At 55.1% G+C, this 14,628-nt stretch overlaps 1 protein-coding gene across 1 annotated transcript in view; it reads right to left on the minus strand.

Annotated features, from left to right (window-relative positions):
• ERGIC3 (ERGIC and golgi 3) overlaps window positions 1-11,236 on the minus strand; it is a 31,280-nt gene extending 20,044 nt beyond the window's left edge. Inside the window, exons 1-2 of the mRNA XM_069751985.1 lie at window positions 11,102-11,236; window positions 1,821-1,891 (exon numbers count right to left, since the gene is read on the minus strand). Coding sequence (XP_069608086.1) covers window positions 1,821-1,891; window positions 11,102-11,189 — 159 coding nt within the window. The 5' untranslated portion in view covers window positions 11,190-11,236. The remainder of the gene's footprint in view (window positions 1-1,820; window positions 1,892-11,101) is intronic.
• Window positions 11,237-14,628: the final 3,392 nt, after the last annotated feature.

Below are 14,628 nucleotides of genomic sequence, written 5' to 3' on the forward strand. Positions count from 1 at the left end.
AACACAGTATTTTTGACTTCACTGTGCTCTTTTGTGTCTTCAAGTTTCTTGGTGGTGTGAACAGGTTTCTACAGACTTGCTCAATGTGCAAGTAGCCCATGTGTTTCTGGTTCTATAATTGTTCTCTTGTTTCTACAAGACTGGGGAGTCCACCACTCCTCTGTGGGTCATTTGCATCAAAGCTGTTCCATCCAGCATGTCCATATGGATATTCCCTCTCTGAACCCTGCTTATACAGGTACTATACAGATGATCAGGTTTTTAAATACATCAGATGCGGATTATATACATTAGATAGGACTGCTCTATATGGGTATACCTTGACGATTGGTGGAGCAGCTTAGTATACATTTTTTTGCAAAAAAAGTATCAACTAAATACCCTGTTTTTTCCATCTTTTGACTAGCACTTGCTTATTACTGTGATTTTTTTTACAACAAAATATTTTTGACCTCACTGTGCTCTTTTGCGTCTTCCATAAGTGGCTGCTGATCCGTTATGCCACGTGAGCGCCAGGAGACCTGGTGCAGAAATTGCTTGACTGGCACTGGGGATTAGAATAATTAAAAAGGAGTTGCCCATGTAGAGGACATCCCTTTTAAAAGGTGCATGCTTACTGGCCTATAGTTGGGAACCGTTTCCCAACTATTGGCCTGACTAAACAGACTTCCTTAAAAATCATCGCTCTCGGTAACATCTTCCTCCATAAAAAAAAAAAAAAAAATGATATTCTATACGCTCAGAATGATTACGGTAATGACTGTTCTATGTGCATGGAAATGCTATTAAACTTGTTAGACAATCAGCTAGCATGTGGCGGGTGGGAAGTCGTATAATAAGGCTTCATTCACGGGCTCAAAGTTTTTTGAAGCCAGACGTGGAGTTAACAGAAGAAGTCTGAGTCTTTTCTATATGATGGGCTGCCATTTGAAACAATGGCTAAGATCAAACACAGTATCTTTTTTTAAGCAAATTTCTGAGACTGCAGCAAGGCCACAGTATTTTTGCTGTAATTTTGTAAAATCTCAGTAAAACTGTACTTTGTCTACAATGTATTTGTCTTTTCGCAATAGGACGCCACAGAACTACTGGCAAAGGAGCTTTAAAAGGGTGATTATGTGAAAGTTTGTCATTTAACCATATGCAGAAGTTAAATGGAACCTGTCAGAAGGTTTTCAGCCCTTCCCTCCACAATTGACATCTGAGAAAAGAGAACGTCACCTCAAGCTCAGTGAATCAAGATGTCAACGGAGGGAATAAGGAATGGACAGTTTGATTTGCCTCTGTAGCAACAGGCTGTAACCCTGTGGAACTACAAATACCTGTGCATCTTATGCAAGGTTGCATCCTTAGCAAACACCACCCTCATGGAGGAAAGGTGTGCAAGGTTTTGCCCGTCAGTATTTTGCACCAGTGCCGCCCTCTGCCTTTAATCATGGCAGCCTACTGCCTCCTGCAGTACATATATTGCTATTGTGACCAGGTACAGTGTTTTTGGACTTTGTCATTTTCACCTTGACTGGATAGACCTATTAACATGTGAAAAGTGTCGACATCAAACTTCATTTCTAACTAAATAACACTACGTTTAAGGCTGCTTCAGGCAGGACAGGGTACCTTTAATGAGATTTCCAAAAGTAAAGTCTGGGGGGCTTCAAGAGTGCAATATATGCAAGCTTGGCGTCAGATTTGTCTGTGGTGTAACACAATCTACCCTACCTATTTCTTTGTACAGTGATGAAAGTATGACAAGAAGGACCAAAGCCATCAAATGTCTTTCACTAAAGGCAGTTAAACTATATAGGAAGGTTTGCACTTACTTCTTTAGTGAGAAAATACTGAAGCTCAGAGAGAAATAATATCAGCATTATAAGTCCACTAATTACTGTAACTAGAAGGGAAGAAAAAAAAAGAAAAGTTATTTTTGCAAAATACAAAAAGTTTATAGCAACATGCAGTTAAAGGGAGCTGTCCTCATACATACTGATGAGCCCTATGTGCAGGTATATGACTTCATCTGACACCCGACACCCTCATCCATCAGTTACCCGCCACGGCAGGAGAACTGGCAGCAGAAAGTGTCTGCCTCTAGCAACTATCTTCTTATGAGAAGCAGATGGCAGCTATTTCAGAAATGGTAAAATATGTCTTCACTGAATACAGAAACATCAGCCCAAGAGGAGAAAGAAAAAGATGTCTCTGATATATTAGGAAGTTTCTTATTTTCATGTGTATTGATTTATGAAAAATAAATAAAATGACGGTTACTACAGTAAGTCCTGAGATACCCCTTTAAATGGGTTGGCCACTATCATTTTAAGAGATGTTTGGGGATTTTATAGCACTACATTTTGTTTCTAATTAGTCTGTATTGAATAATAGACATTTTTTGTACATTATTGGAGCCTGTGGCCAGCATATGCCTCTATAATAGTGGGGGTTGAAATATTCAGTGAACGTCCTACCAGACTATACTGACTAAACTGTAAAATTAAATGTGAACAGAAAATCATAATTTGCTTCCATCATTTCCATGTAAGAATATAGAAAAAAAAAAAAAAAAAAAAAATCAAATCTTCCAAATCCATCTGTGCTCAATGGTCATCTTTATAACCGCGGGCACCAAAGTGGCCGCTCATCCTCAGCTCCCTCCTTATACTTGGTTATTTCTGGCTGACAATAGAAAAACTGAACTAGGCGACTATGTGCTATTCATGTGTACATTTGATGTTTTTATTGCCTTCCAACCATGCCAGAGAATAGTTTAACACAAATAGTTAACTGCCACGAGTGCAGCAGCGTCACGCTCCACCAATGTTTGCTAAAGCAATTCTGCATGCAATTTCCTTTATCCAAATACAAACACGTGGAAAACGATGGGGGATTTTTGGATGCAGAGCATCAAGTTTATTTTCCAACCTTCTCTTGAAAACGACATTGGCTGTTCTGAGTAACCCTTTATTGGCAATCGTTTGCGATCTGACAATGACAGCAGTGATTGCTACGCCTCATAAATAATTCTGGAATGGACTTGATTTTTCTATGTGGAGCACCGCCGTAGTCTGCTTTATCTGTGCTTGCTACACGAATCCTGCGCAGACATTGTGCTGCTTTGCGTCAAAGATTGGGTGCATTTTGAGCCTGGTGCCGTCTATATTCTTTGTTTTGTCAATTTCATAAATAATTCTTGCTACTGTATCATGAATAACAAAAAGGTAACATCCATTATCCTGCAGCGTCCCTTTACTAAAAACTCGTGGTCCGATAACCCTCACCCTCTATAACCATGCGGTCAGTTAGCGCTGGCACGTGAGCACTGCACAGGTCGGTGACATTTAGATTAGCTCGGACAGCAGTGCATCAGACAACATTTGCAGGATTCACTGAACCATCTCAGACACGTCTGTCCGGCCTCTGATTAATAAGCTATCTGCGATCCGATGTCTTACTCCAGAGAAATCCATGTTTTTCTTATACATAAATGAGCTGTCCATGCTGTGGGCCATAAACCGATATCCCTGAGAATCTGTGAGGTTATTATAAATGGGGATCTATAATATAATGCTGGGAGCGTCACTCTGTCCGAAGCCTTTATAGACTGCGCAGGCGCAAGCGCCGGCGCAGTCGGGGCCTCACAGAGTGACGCTCCCGGGAGATCGCGGTGTGCGTTCACACTGAACGCACACCGCGATCTCCAACAGAGAAGCAGGGACCGCCAGGAGGGTGAGTATCGGCCATATTCACCTGTCCCCGTTCCACCGCTGAGCGCCGCCATCTTCCCGGTCTTCTGTGACCTTCAGTTCAGAGGGCGCGGTGACGTGCTTAATGCGCGCCGGCGCCGCCCTCTGACTGAACAGTCACAGCCAGGAGACCGGGAAGATGGCGGCGCGCAGCGCTGTAACGGTACAGACAGGTGAGTATAGGAAGTGCTGGGGGGCCTGAGCTGGCGGCGATACCGGCACCTGACCCCCACAGCGCGCCGGTGTCCCCGCCTACTCAGGTCCCCAGCACTCGGCGCCGAGCGGGTCAGACGCAGGCTGGGAGCAGCGCGACGCAGGCTGGGAGCAGCGCGACGCAGGCTGGGAGCAGCGCGACGCAGGCTGGGAGCAGCGCGACGCAGGCTGGGAGCAGCGCGACGCAGGCTGGGAGCAGCGCGACGCAGGCTGGGAGCAGCGCGACGCAGGCTGGGAGCAGCGCGACGCAGGCTGGGAGCAGCGCGACGCAGGCTGGGAGCAGCGCGACGCAGGCTGGGAGCAGCGCGACGCAGGCTGGGAGCAGCGCGACGCAGGCTGGGAGCAGCGCGACGCAGGCTGGGAGCAGCGCGACGCAGGCTGGGAGCAGCGCGACGCAGGCTGGGAGCAGCGCGACGCAGGCTGGGAGCAGCGCGACGCAGGCTGGGAGCAGCGCGACGCAGGCTGGGAGCAGCGCGACGCAGGCTGGGAGCAGCGCGACGCAGGCTGGGAGCAGCGCGACGCAGGCTGGGAGCAGCGCGACGCAGGCTGGGAGCAGCGCGACGCAGGCTGGGAGCAGCGCGACGCAGGCTGGGAGCAGCGCGACGCAGGCTGGGAGCAGCGCGACGCAGGCTGGGAGCAGCGCGACGCAGGCTGGGAGCAGCGCGACGCAGGCTGGGAGCAGCGCGACGCAGGCTGGGAGCAGCGCGACGCAGGCTGGGAGCAGCGCGACGCAGGCTGGGAGCAGCGCGACGCAGGCTGGGAGCAGCGCGACGCAGGCTGGGAGCAGCGCGACGCAGGCTGGGAGCAGCGCATCCCAGGCTGGGAGCAGCGCATCCCAGGCTGGGAGCAGCGCATCCCAGGCTGGGAGCAGCGCATCCCAGGCTGGGAGCAGCGCATCCCAGGCTGGGAGCAGCGCATCCCAGGCTGGGAGCAGCGCATCCCAGGCTGGGAGCAGCGCATCCCAGGCTGGGAGCAGCGCATCCCAGGCTGGGAGCAGCGCATCCCAGGCTGGGAGCAGCGCATCCCAGGCTGGGAGCAGCGCATCCCAGGCTGGGAGCAGCGCATCCCAGGCTGGGAGCAGCGCATCCCAGGCTGGGAGCAGCGCATCCCAGGCTGGGAGCAGCGCATCCCAGGCTGGGAGCAGCGCATCCCAGGCTGGGAGCAGCGCATCCCAGGCTGGGAGCAGCGCATCCCAGGCTGGGAGCAGCGCATCCCAGGCTGGGAGCAGCGCATCCCAGGCTGGGAGCAGCGCATCCCAGGCTGGGAGCAGCGCATCCCAGGCTGGGAGCAGCGCATCCCAGGCTGGGAGCAGCGCATCCCAGGCTGGGAGCAGCGCATCCCAGGCTGGGAGCAGCGCATCCCAGGCTGGGAGCAGCGCATCCCAGGCTGGGAGCAGCGCATCCCAGGCTGGGAGCAGCGCATCCCAGGCTGGGAGCAGCGCATCCCAGGCTGGGAGCAGCGCATCCCAGGCTGGGAGCAGCGCATCCCAGGCTGGGAGCAGCGCATCCCAGGCTGGGAGCAGCGCATCCCAGGCTGGGAGCAGCGCATCCCAGGCTGGGAGCAGCGCATCCCAGGCTGGGAGCAGCGCATCCCAGGCTGGGAGCAGCGCATCCCAGGCTGGGAGCAGCGCATCCCAGGCTGGGAGCAGCGCATCCCAGGCTGGGAGCAGCGCATCCCAGGCTGGGAGCAGCGCATCCCAGGCTGGGAGCAGCGCATCCCAGGCTGGGAGCAGCGCATCCCAGGCTGGGAGCAGCGCATCCCAGGCTGGGAGCAGCGCATCCCAGGCTGGGAGCAGCGCATCCCAGGCTGGGAGCAGCGCATCCCAGGCTGGGAGCAGCGCATCCCAGGCTGGGAGCAGCGCATCCCAGGCTGGGAGCAGCGCATCCCAGGCTGGGAGCAGCGCATCCCAGGCTGGGAGCAGCGCATCCCAGGCTGGGAGCAGCGCATCCCAGGCTGGGAGCAGCGCATCCCAGGCTGGGAGCAGCGCATCCCAGGCTGGGAGCAGCGCATCCCAGGCTGGGAGCAGCGCATCCCAGGCTGGGAGCAGCGCATCCCAGGCTGGGAGCAGCGCATCCCAGGCTGGGAGCAGCGCATCCCAGGCTGGGAGCAGCGCATCCCAGGCTGGGAGCAGCGCATCCCAGGCTGGGAGCAGCGCATCCCAGGCTGGGAGCAGCGCATCCCAGGCTGGGAGCAGCGCATCCCAGGCTGGGAGCAGCGCATCCCAGGCTGGGAGCAGCGCATCCCAGGCTGGGAGCAGCGCATCCCAGGCTGGGAGCAGCGCATCCCAGGCTGGGAGCAGCGCATCCCAGGCTGGGAGCAGCGCATCCCAGGCTGGGAGCAGCGCATCCCAGGCTGGGAGCAGCGCATCCCAGGCTGGGAGCAGCGCATCCCAGGCTGGGAGCAGCGCATCCCAGGCTGGGAGCAGCGCATCCCAGGCTGGGAGCAGCGCATCCCAGGCTGGGAGCAGCGCATCCCAGGCTGGGAGCAGCGCATCCCAGGCTGGGAGCAGCGCATCCCAGGCTGGGAGCAGCGCATCCCAGGCTGGGAGCAGCGCATCCCAGGCTGGGAGCAGCGCATCCCAGGCTGGGAGCAGCGCATCCCAGGCTGGGAGCAGCGCATCCCAGGCTGGGAGCAGCGCATCCCAGGCTGGGAGCAGCGCATCCCAGGCTGGGAGCAGCGCATCCCAGGCTGGGAGCAGCGCATCCCAGGCTGGGAGCAGCGCATCCCAGGCTGGGAGCAGCGCATCCCAGGCTGGGAGCAGCGCATCCCAGGCTGGGAGCAGCGCATCCCAGGCTGGGAGCAGCGCATCCCAGGCTGGGAGCAGCGCATCCCAGGCTGGGAGCAGCGCATCCCAGGCTGGGAGCAGCGCATCCCAGGCTGGGAGCAGCGCATCCCAGGCTGGGAGCAGCGCATCCCAGGCTGGGAGCAGCGCATCCCAGGCTGGGAGCAGCGCATCCCAGGCTGGGAGCAGCGCATCCCAGGCTGGGAGCAGCGCATCCCAGGCTGGGAGCAGCGCATCCCAGGCTGGGAGCAGCGCATCCCAGGCTGGGAGCAGCGCATCCCAGGCTGGGAGCAGCGCATCCCAGGCTGGGAGCAGCGCATCCCAGGCTGGGAGCAGCGCATCCCAGGCTGGGAGCAGCGCATCCCAGGCTGGGAGCAGCGCATCCCAGGCTGGGAGCAGCGCATCCCAGGCTGGGAGCAGCGCATCCCAGGCTGGGAGCAGCGCATCCCAGGCTGGGAGCAGCGCATCCCAGGCTGGGAGCAGCGCATCCCAGGCTGGGAGCAGCGCATCCCAGGCTGGGAGCAGCGCATCCCAGGCTGGGAGCAGCGCATCCCAGGCTGGGAGCAGCGCATCCCAGGCTGGGAGCAGCGCATCCCAGGCTGGGAGCAGCGCATCCCAGGCTGGGAGCAGCGCATCCCAGGCTGGGAGCAGCGCATCCCAGGCTGGGAGCAGCGCATCCCAGGCTGGGAGCAGCGCATCCCAGGCTGGGAGCAGCGCATCCCAGGCTGGGAGCAGCGCATCCCAGGCTGGGAGCAGCGCATCCCAGGCTGGGAGCAGCGCATCCCAGGCTGGGAGCAGCGCATCCCAGGCTGGGAGCAGCGCATCCCAGGCTGGGAGCAGCGCATCCCAGGCTGGGAGCAGCGCATCCCAGGCTGGGAGCAGCGCATCCCAGGCTGGGAGCAGCGCATCCCAGGCTGGGAGCAGCGCATCCCAGGCTGGGAGCAGCGCATCCCAGGCTGGGAGCAGCGCATCCCAGGCTGGGAGCAGCGCATCCCAGGCTGGGAGCAGCGCATCCCAGGCTGGGAGCAGCGCATCCCAGGCTGGGAGCAGCGCATCCCAGGCTGGGAGCAGCGCATCCCAGGCTGGGAGCAGCGCATCCCAGGCTGGGAGCAGCGCATCCCAGGCTGGGAGCAGCGCATCCCAGGCTGGGAGCAGCGCATCCCAGGCTGGGAGCAGCGCATCCCAGGCTGGGAGCAGCGCATCCCAGGCTGGGAGCAGCGCATCCCAGGCTGGGAGCAGCGCATCCCAGGCTGGGAGCAGCGCATCCCAGGCTGGGAGCAGCGCATCCCAGGCTGGGAGCAGCGCATCCCAGGCTGGGAGCAGCGCATCCCAGGCTGGGAGCAGCGCATCCCAGGCTGGGAGCAGCGCATCCCAGGCTGGGAGCAGCGCATCCCAGGCTGGGAGCAGCGCATCCCAGGCTGGGAGCAGCGCATCCCAGGCTGGGAGCAGCGCATCCCAGGCTGGGAGCAGCGCATCCCAGGCTGGGAGCAGCGCATCCCAGGCTGGGAGCAGCGCATCCCAGGCTGGGAGCAGCGCATCCCAGGCTGGGAGCAGCGCATCCCAGGCTGGGAGCAGCGCATCCCAGGATGGGAGCAGCGCATCCCAGGATGGGAGCAGCGCATCCCAGGCTGGGAGCAGCGCATCCCAGGATGGGAGCAGCGCATCCCAGGATGGGAGCAGCGCATCCCAGGATGGGAGCAGCGCATCCCAGGATGGGAGCAGCGCATCCCAGGATGGGAGCAGCGCATCCCAGGATGGGAGCAGCGCATCCCAGGATGGGAGCAGCGCATCCCAGGATGGGAGCAGCGCATCCCAGGATGGGAGCAGCGCATCCCAGGATGGGAGCAGCGCATCCCAGGATGGGAGCAGCGCATCCCAGGATGGGAGCAGCGCATCCCAGGATGGGAGCAGCGCATCACAGGATGGGAGCAGCGCATCACAGGATGGGAGCAGCGCATCACAGGATGGGAGCAGCGCATCACAGGATGGGAGCAGCGCATCACAGGATGGGAGCAGCGCATCACAGGATGGGAGCAGCGCATCACAGGATGGGAGCAGCGCATCACAGGATGGGAGCAGCGCATCACAGGATGGGAGCAGCGCATCACAGGATGGGAGCAGCGCATCACAGGATGGGAGCAGCGCATCACAGGATGGGAGCAGCGCATCACAGGATGGGAGCAGCGCATCACAGGATGGGAGCAGCGCATCACAGGATGGGAGCAGCGCATCACAGGATGGGAGCAGCGCATCACAGGATGGGAGCAGCGCATCACAGGATGGGAGCAGCGCATCACAGGATGGGAGCAGCGCATCACAGGATGGGAGCAGCGCATCACAGGATGGGGACGCAGGATGGAGCAGCGCATGACAGGATGGGGACGCAGGATGGAGCAGCGCATGACAGGATGGGGACGCAGGATGGAGCAGCGCATGACAGGATGGGGACGCAGGATGGAGCAGCGCATGACAGGATGGGGGAGCAGGATGGAGCAGCGCATGACAGGATGGGGACGCAGGATGGAGCAGCGCATGACAGGATGGGGACGCAGGATGGAGCAGCGCATGACAGGATGGGGACGCAGGATGGAGCAGCGCATGACAGGATGGGGGAGCAGGATGGAGCAGCGCATGACAGGATGGGGACGCAGGATGGAGCAGCGCATGACAGGATGGGGACGCAGGATGGAGCAGCGCATGACAGGATGGGGACGCAGGATGGAGCAGCGCATGACAGGATGGGGACGCAGGATGGAGCAGCGCATGACAGGATGGGGACGCAGGATGGAGCAGCGCATGACAGGATGGGGACGCAGGATGGAGCAGTGCATGACAGGATGGGGACGCAGGATGGAGCAGCACATGACAGGATGGAGACCATATACCAATATAAATGCTCGCCACCCGGGCGTAGAACGGGTTCAATAGCTAGTTTATTATGACGGAATATAGGCTGAACTGGATGGACAAATGTCTTTTTTCGGCCTTACTAACTATGTTCCTAGATCAGGAGTAGAGATGAATGAATATGCTCGGGTCTCTGCTTTTTCGGAAGCTATATCGCTTACCAATTAAGTTGTAGAGGGAACCCGGCTTCTTGGATCGTTCCGGCTGATCAGGTGTCTGGCTCCGCAGCTGCATGTGTCGCGGCTGTGTGACAGTCACAATACACAGGCTCTCCATACATGTGTTGTGACAGTGGAACAGCCGTGACACATGCAGCTGCTGAGCCGTACACGTGATCAGCCGGAACGATCCAAGAAGCCGGGTTCCCAATGCAGCTCATTCAGTATGCGCTATTACTTGCCGAATAAGCGGGGACCCGAACATACTCATCTCTAATCAGGAGAGCAGAGCGTCAGTCATTACATGTCTCCCACTGGTAATGCCTCCTTTCATTTAGCTCTGAAGTCTGTGCTTTGTCCTGAAGTGTGAAACTTGGAAACACTGACAAATATGTGTATAATGGACAAAATTAGTATATCACCACTGCTGATTCAAATCTTCCCTCCTCCAGTAAGAGTCACCAGTCAGTAACAGACCCGGGCACGGTCACCAGTCAGTAACAGTCCCGGGCACGGTCACCAGTCAGTAACAGACCCGGGCACGGTCACCAGTCAGTAACAGACCCGGGCACGGTCACCAGTCAGTAACAGTCCCGAGCACGGTCACCAGTCAGTAACAGTCCCGGGCACGGTCACCAGTCAGTAACAGTCCCGGGCACGGTCACCAGTCAGTAACAGACCCGGGCACGGTCACCAGTCAGTAACAGACCCGGGCACGGTCACCAGTCAGTAACAGTCCCGGGCACGGTCACCAGTCAGTAACAGACCCGGGCACGGTCACCAGTCAGTAACAGTCCCGGGCACGGTCACCAGTCAGTAACAGACCCGGGCACGGTCACCAGTCAGTAACAGCCCCGGGCACGGTCACCAGTCAGTAACAGACCCGGGCACGGTCACCAGTCAGTAACAGTCCCGGGCACGGTCACCAGTCAGTAACAGACCCGGGCACGGTCACCAGTCAGTAACAGCCCCGGGCACGGTCACCAGTCAGTAACAGACCCGGGCACGGTCACCAGTCAGTAACAGACCCGGGCACGGTCACCAGTCAGTAACAGTCCCGGGCACGGTCACCAGTCAGTAACAGACCCGGGCACGGTCACCAGTCAGTAACAGTCCCGGGCACGGTCACCAGTCAGTAACAGTCCCGGGCACGGTCACCAGTCAGTAACAGACCCGGGCACGGTCACCAGTCACTGTGCAGGAGTGTCAGGAATCCCAGCTGGCTGCTGAGGACGGGGGTCTCTCACTCTCAGCGCCCTCCCGCATGCATTAGACCCCCCACGCGTGAGCCCCGCCCTTACCCACTGCTCCGCCGCATGTCTTCACTCTGAAATCTTCCAATGTTTTAGGATAAGCATCAAACTGCCGGAGCCGGTGAAACGCCTCCATCTTCTCAACCGGAAGCAGACAGCCTCCACTACACTTCCGGGTGCACTCACCATACGTCCTTATTGCATTGGCCAGACGGACAGCCAATAACACAGTAGCTTCCGGATCACGCGTGCGCAGTTGAAAAGAACCAGTGCGTCTGATCAGATCAAGATTCGAAGTGTCACAGTTTTCAGAAATACCTTCCTAAACAGCAAGGCAAACAGAGTGCTTGTAGCGCATGCGCATTTTGGGTTCACTCCTCAAGCTAATGCGGCTATGGTGCCACCTAGCGGCTAGTGTCATTTATTGCCTGTGATTTTCGCCGTGCAGCAGTTTTTTCCTATCTGCCGTATGGTGACGGGCCAGATAGATGCATGAGAGAGTTGCCATGGAGTCTTCTTGCTGAGTATTCGGGGCACAAGCTGAGTGGACGCAGGGTCTCATCATGGGTCGCTCAGTAGTCTGTCCCCCTTGTTGCTCTTCAGATTGTCCCTGATTTCAGCTCTGACTTTTTAGGCATTTTTGCCTTCTGCACTTTAGATTTATGTCTCTGTGTTATCTTTTTTGTTAGGAAGTTATAAGGGTTAAAAGTTGACCAACGAGTTCTCATTTTTACAACACCATTCTTTTTTAGGGACCATCTCACATTTGAAGTCATTTTGAGGGGTCTATATGATAGAAAATAATAATAATAATAATAATAATAATTTTTATTTATATAGCGCCAACATATTCCGCAGCGCTTTACAAATTATAGAGGGGACTTGTACATACAATAGACATTACAGCATAACAGAAATACAGTTCAAAACAGATACCAAGAGGAGTGAGGGCCCTGCTCGTAAGCTTACAAACTATGAGGAAAAGGGGAGACACGAGAGGTGGATGGTAACAATTGCTATAGTTATTCGGACCAGCCATAGTGTAAGGCTTGGGTGTTCATGTAAAGCTGCATGAACCAGTTAATTAATTTTTTTTTTTTTTTTATATAGGCCACACAGGGATCGTTAGGTTAATGCATTGAGGCGGTAGGCCAGTCTGAACAAATGAGTTTTTAGGGCACGCTTAAAACTGTGGGGATTGGGGATTAATCGTATTATCCTAGGTAGTGCATTCCAAAGAATCGGCGCAGCACGTGTAAAGTCTTGGAGACGGGAGTGGGAGGTTCTGATTATTGAGGATGCTAACCTGAGGTCATCAGCGGAGCGGAGGGCACGGGTAGGGTGGTAGACTGAGACCAGAGAGGAGATGTAGGGTGGTGCTGAGCCATGGAGTGCTTTGTGGATGAGGGTAGTAGTTTTGTACTGGATTCTTGAGTGGATGGGTAACCAGTGTAATGACTGGCACAAGGTAGAGGCATCGGTGTAACGGTTGGTGAGGAATATGATCCTGGCAGCAGCATTCAGGACAGATTGGAGCGGGGAGAGTTTGGTAAGAGGGAGGCCGATTAGTAGAGAGTTACAATAGTCCAGACGAGAATGAATAAGTGAAACAGTAAGAGTTTTTGCAGAGTCGAAAGTAAGAAAAGGGCGAATTCTAGAAATGTTTTTGAGATGCAGGTAAGAAGAGCGAGCCAGTGATCGGATGTGGGGGGTGAATGAAAGGTCAGAATCAAGGATGACCCCAAGGCAGCGGGCATGTTGCTTTGGAGTAATGGTGGAACCGCAAACGGAGATGGCAATGTCAGGCAAAGGTAGGTTAGTAGAGGGAGAAAACACGAGGAGTTCAGTTTTTGACAGGTTTAGTTTCAGATAGAGGGAGGACATGATGCTAGAGACAGCGGTAAGACAATCACTGGTGTTTTCTAATAAGGCAGGCGTGAGATCAGGAGAAGAAGTGTATAGTTGGGTGTCGTCAGCATAGAGATGGTACTGGAAGCCAAATCTACTGATTGTTTGTCCAATAGGGGCAGTATACAAAGAGAAGAGGAGGGGGCCTAGGACTGATCCTTGAGGAACCCCAACAGTAAGGGGAAGGTGAGAGGAGGAGGAACCAGCGAAACATACAGTGAAGGATCGGTCAGAGAGATAGGAGGAGAACCAGGAGAGAACGGTGTCCTTGAGGCCGATGGAGCGGAGCATAGTGAGGAGGAGCTGATGATCCACAGTATCAAATGCTGCAGAGAGATCCAAGAGGATTAGCATGGAGTAGTGACCATTAGATTTAGCTGTTAGTAGGTCATTAGAGACTTTAGTGAGGGCAGTTTCAGTAGAGTGTAAAGAGCGGAAACCAGATTGAAGAGGGTCGAGAAGAGAGTTATCTGAGAGATAGCGGGTAAGACGGGAGTGGACCAGGCGTTCGAGGAGTTTAGAGATGAAGGGAAGATTAGAGACAGGTCTATAATTAGCGGCACAGTTTTGGTCGAGGGATGGTTTTTTAAGTAATGGATGTATGATGGCATGCTTAAATGAGGAGGGAAAAATACCGGAAGTGAGGGAAAGGTTGAATATTTTAGTTAGGTGAGAGGTGACAGCCGGGGAAAGGGACTGGAGGAAATGTGACGGAATGGGGTCACTGGTGCAAGTGGTCGGGCGAGAAGATGCAAGGAGCCTGCTTACTTCTTCTTCTGTAACTGGTTCAAAGTCAGAGAGTGAACTAGATGCAGTGGGGGAGGGAGGACAGTGCATGGTATGAAGAGATTGGGAGATGATTTCCTGTCGAATATGGTCAATGAAAATACCCTAATGTGACACCATTCTAAAAACTACACCCCTCAAGGTGCTCAAAACCACATTCAAGAAGTTTATTAACCCTTCAGGTGCTTCACAGGAATTTTTGGTATATGGAAGAAAAAAATGAACATTTAACTTTTTGTTACAAATATTTTACTTTAGACACTAAATTTATTTCCGCAAAGTTAACAGGAAACAATGGACCCCAGAATTTGTGCAATTTCTCTTGAGCATCCCAATACCCCATATGTGGGGGTAAACCACTGTTTGGGAGCACAGTAGGGCTCGGAAGGGAAGGAGCGCCATTTGACTTTTTGAATGTAAAATTTGCTGGAATAATTTGCGGATGCCATGTCGTCTGTAGAGAACCCCTGATGTGCCTAAACAGTGGAAACCCTCGACAAGTGACCCCATTTTGGAAACTAGACCCCTCAGGAAGCTTATCTAGATGTGGAATTTGCACCTTAAACCCCCAGCTGCTTCACAGAAGTTTATAACATTAAACAGTGAAAATAAAAAAAAAAACTTTCCTCACAAATTTTATTTTTAGCCCCGAATTTTGCATTTTTGAAAGGGTAACAGGAAAACTTGCACCATACAATTTGTTGTGCAACTTCTTCTGAGTCAGATACCCAATATGTGGGGGGAAAACTACTGTTTGGGTGCACAGCAGAGCTTGGAAGGGAAGGAGCATCATTTAACTTTTTGAATGCAAAATGTGCTGGAATAATTGCCATGCCGTGTTTATAGAGCCCCTGATGTGCCTAAACAGTGGAAACCCCCCA

This window comes from Ranitomeya imitator, chromosome 2 (genome assembly GCF_032444005.1).
Source record: "Ranitomeya imitator isolate aRanImi1 chromosome 2, aRanImi1.pri, whole genome shotgun sequence".
Taxonomy (NCBI): Eukaryota; Metazoa; Chordata; class Amphibia; order Anura; family Dendrobatidae; genus Ranitomeya; species Ranitomeya imitator.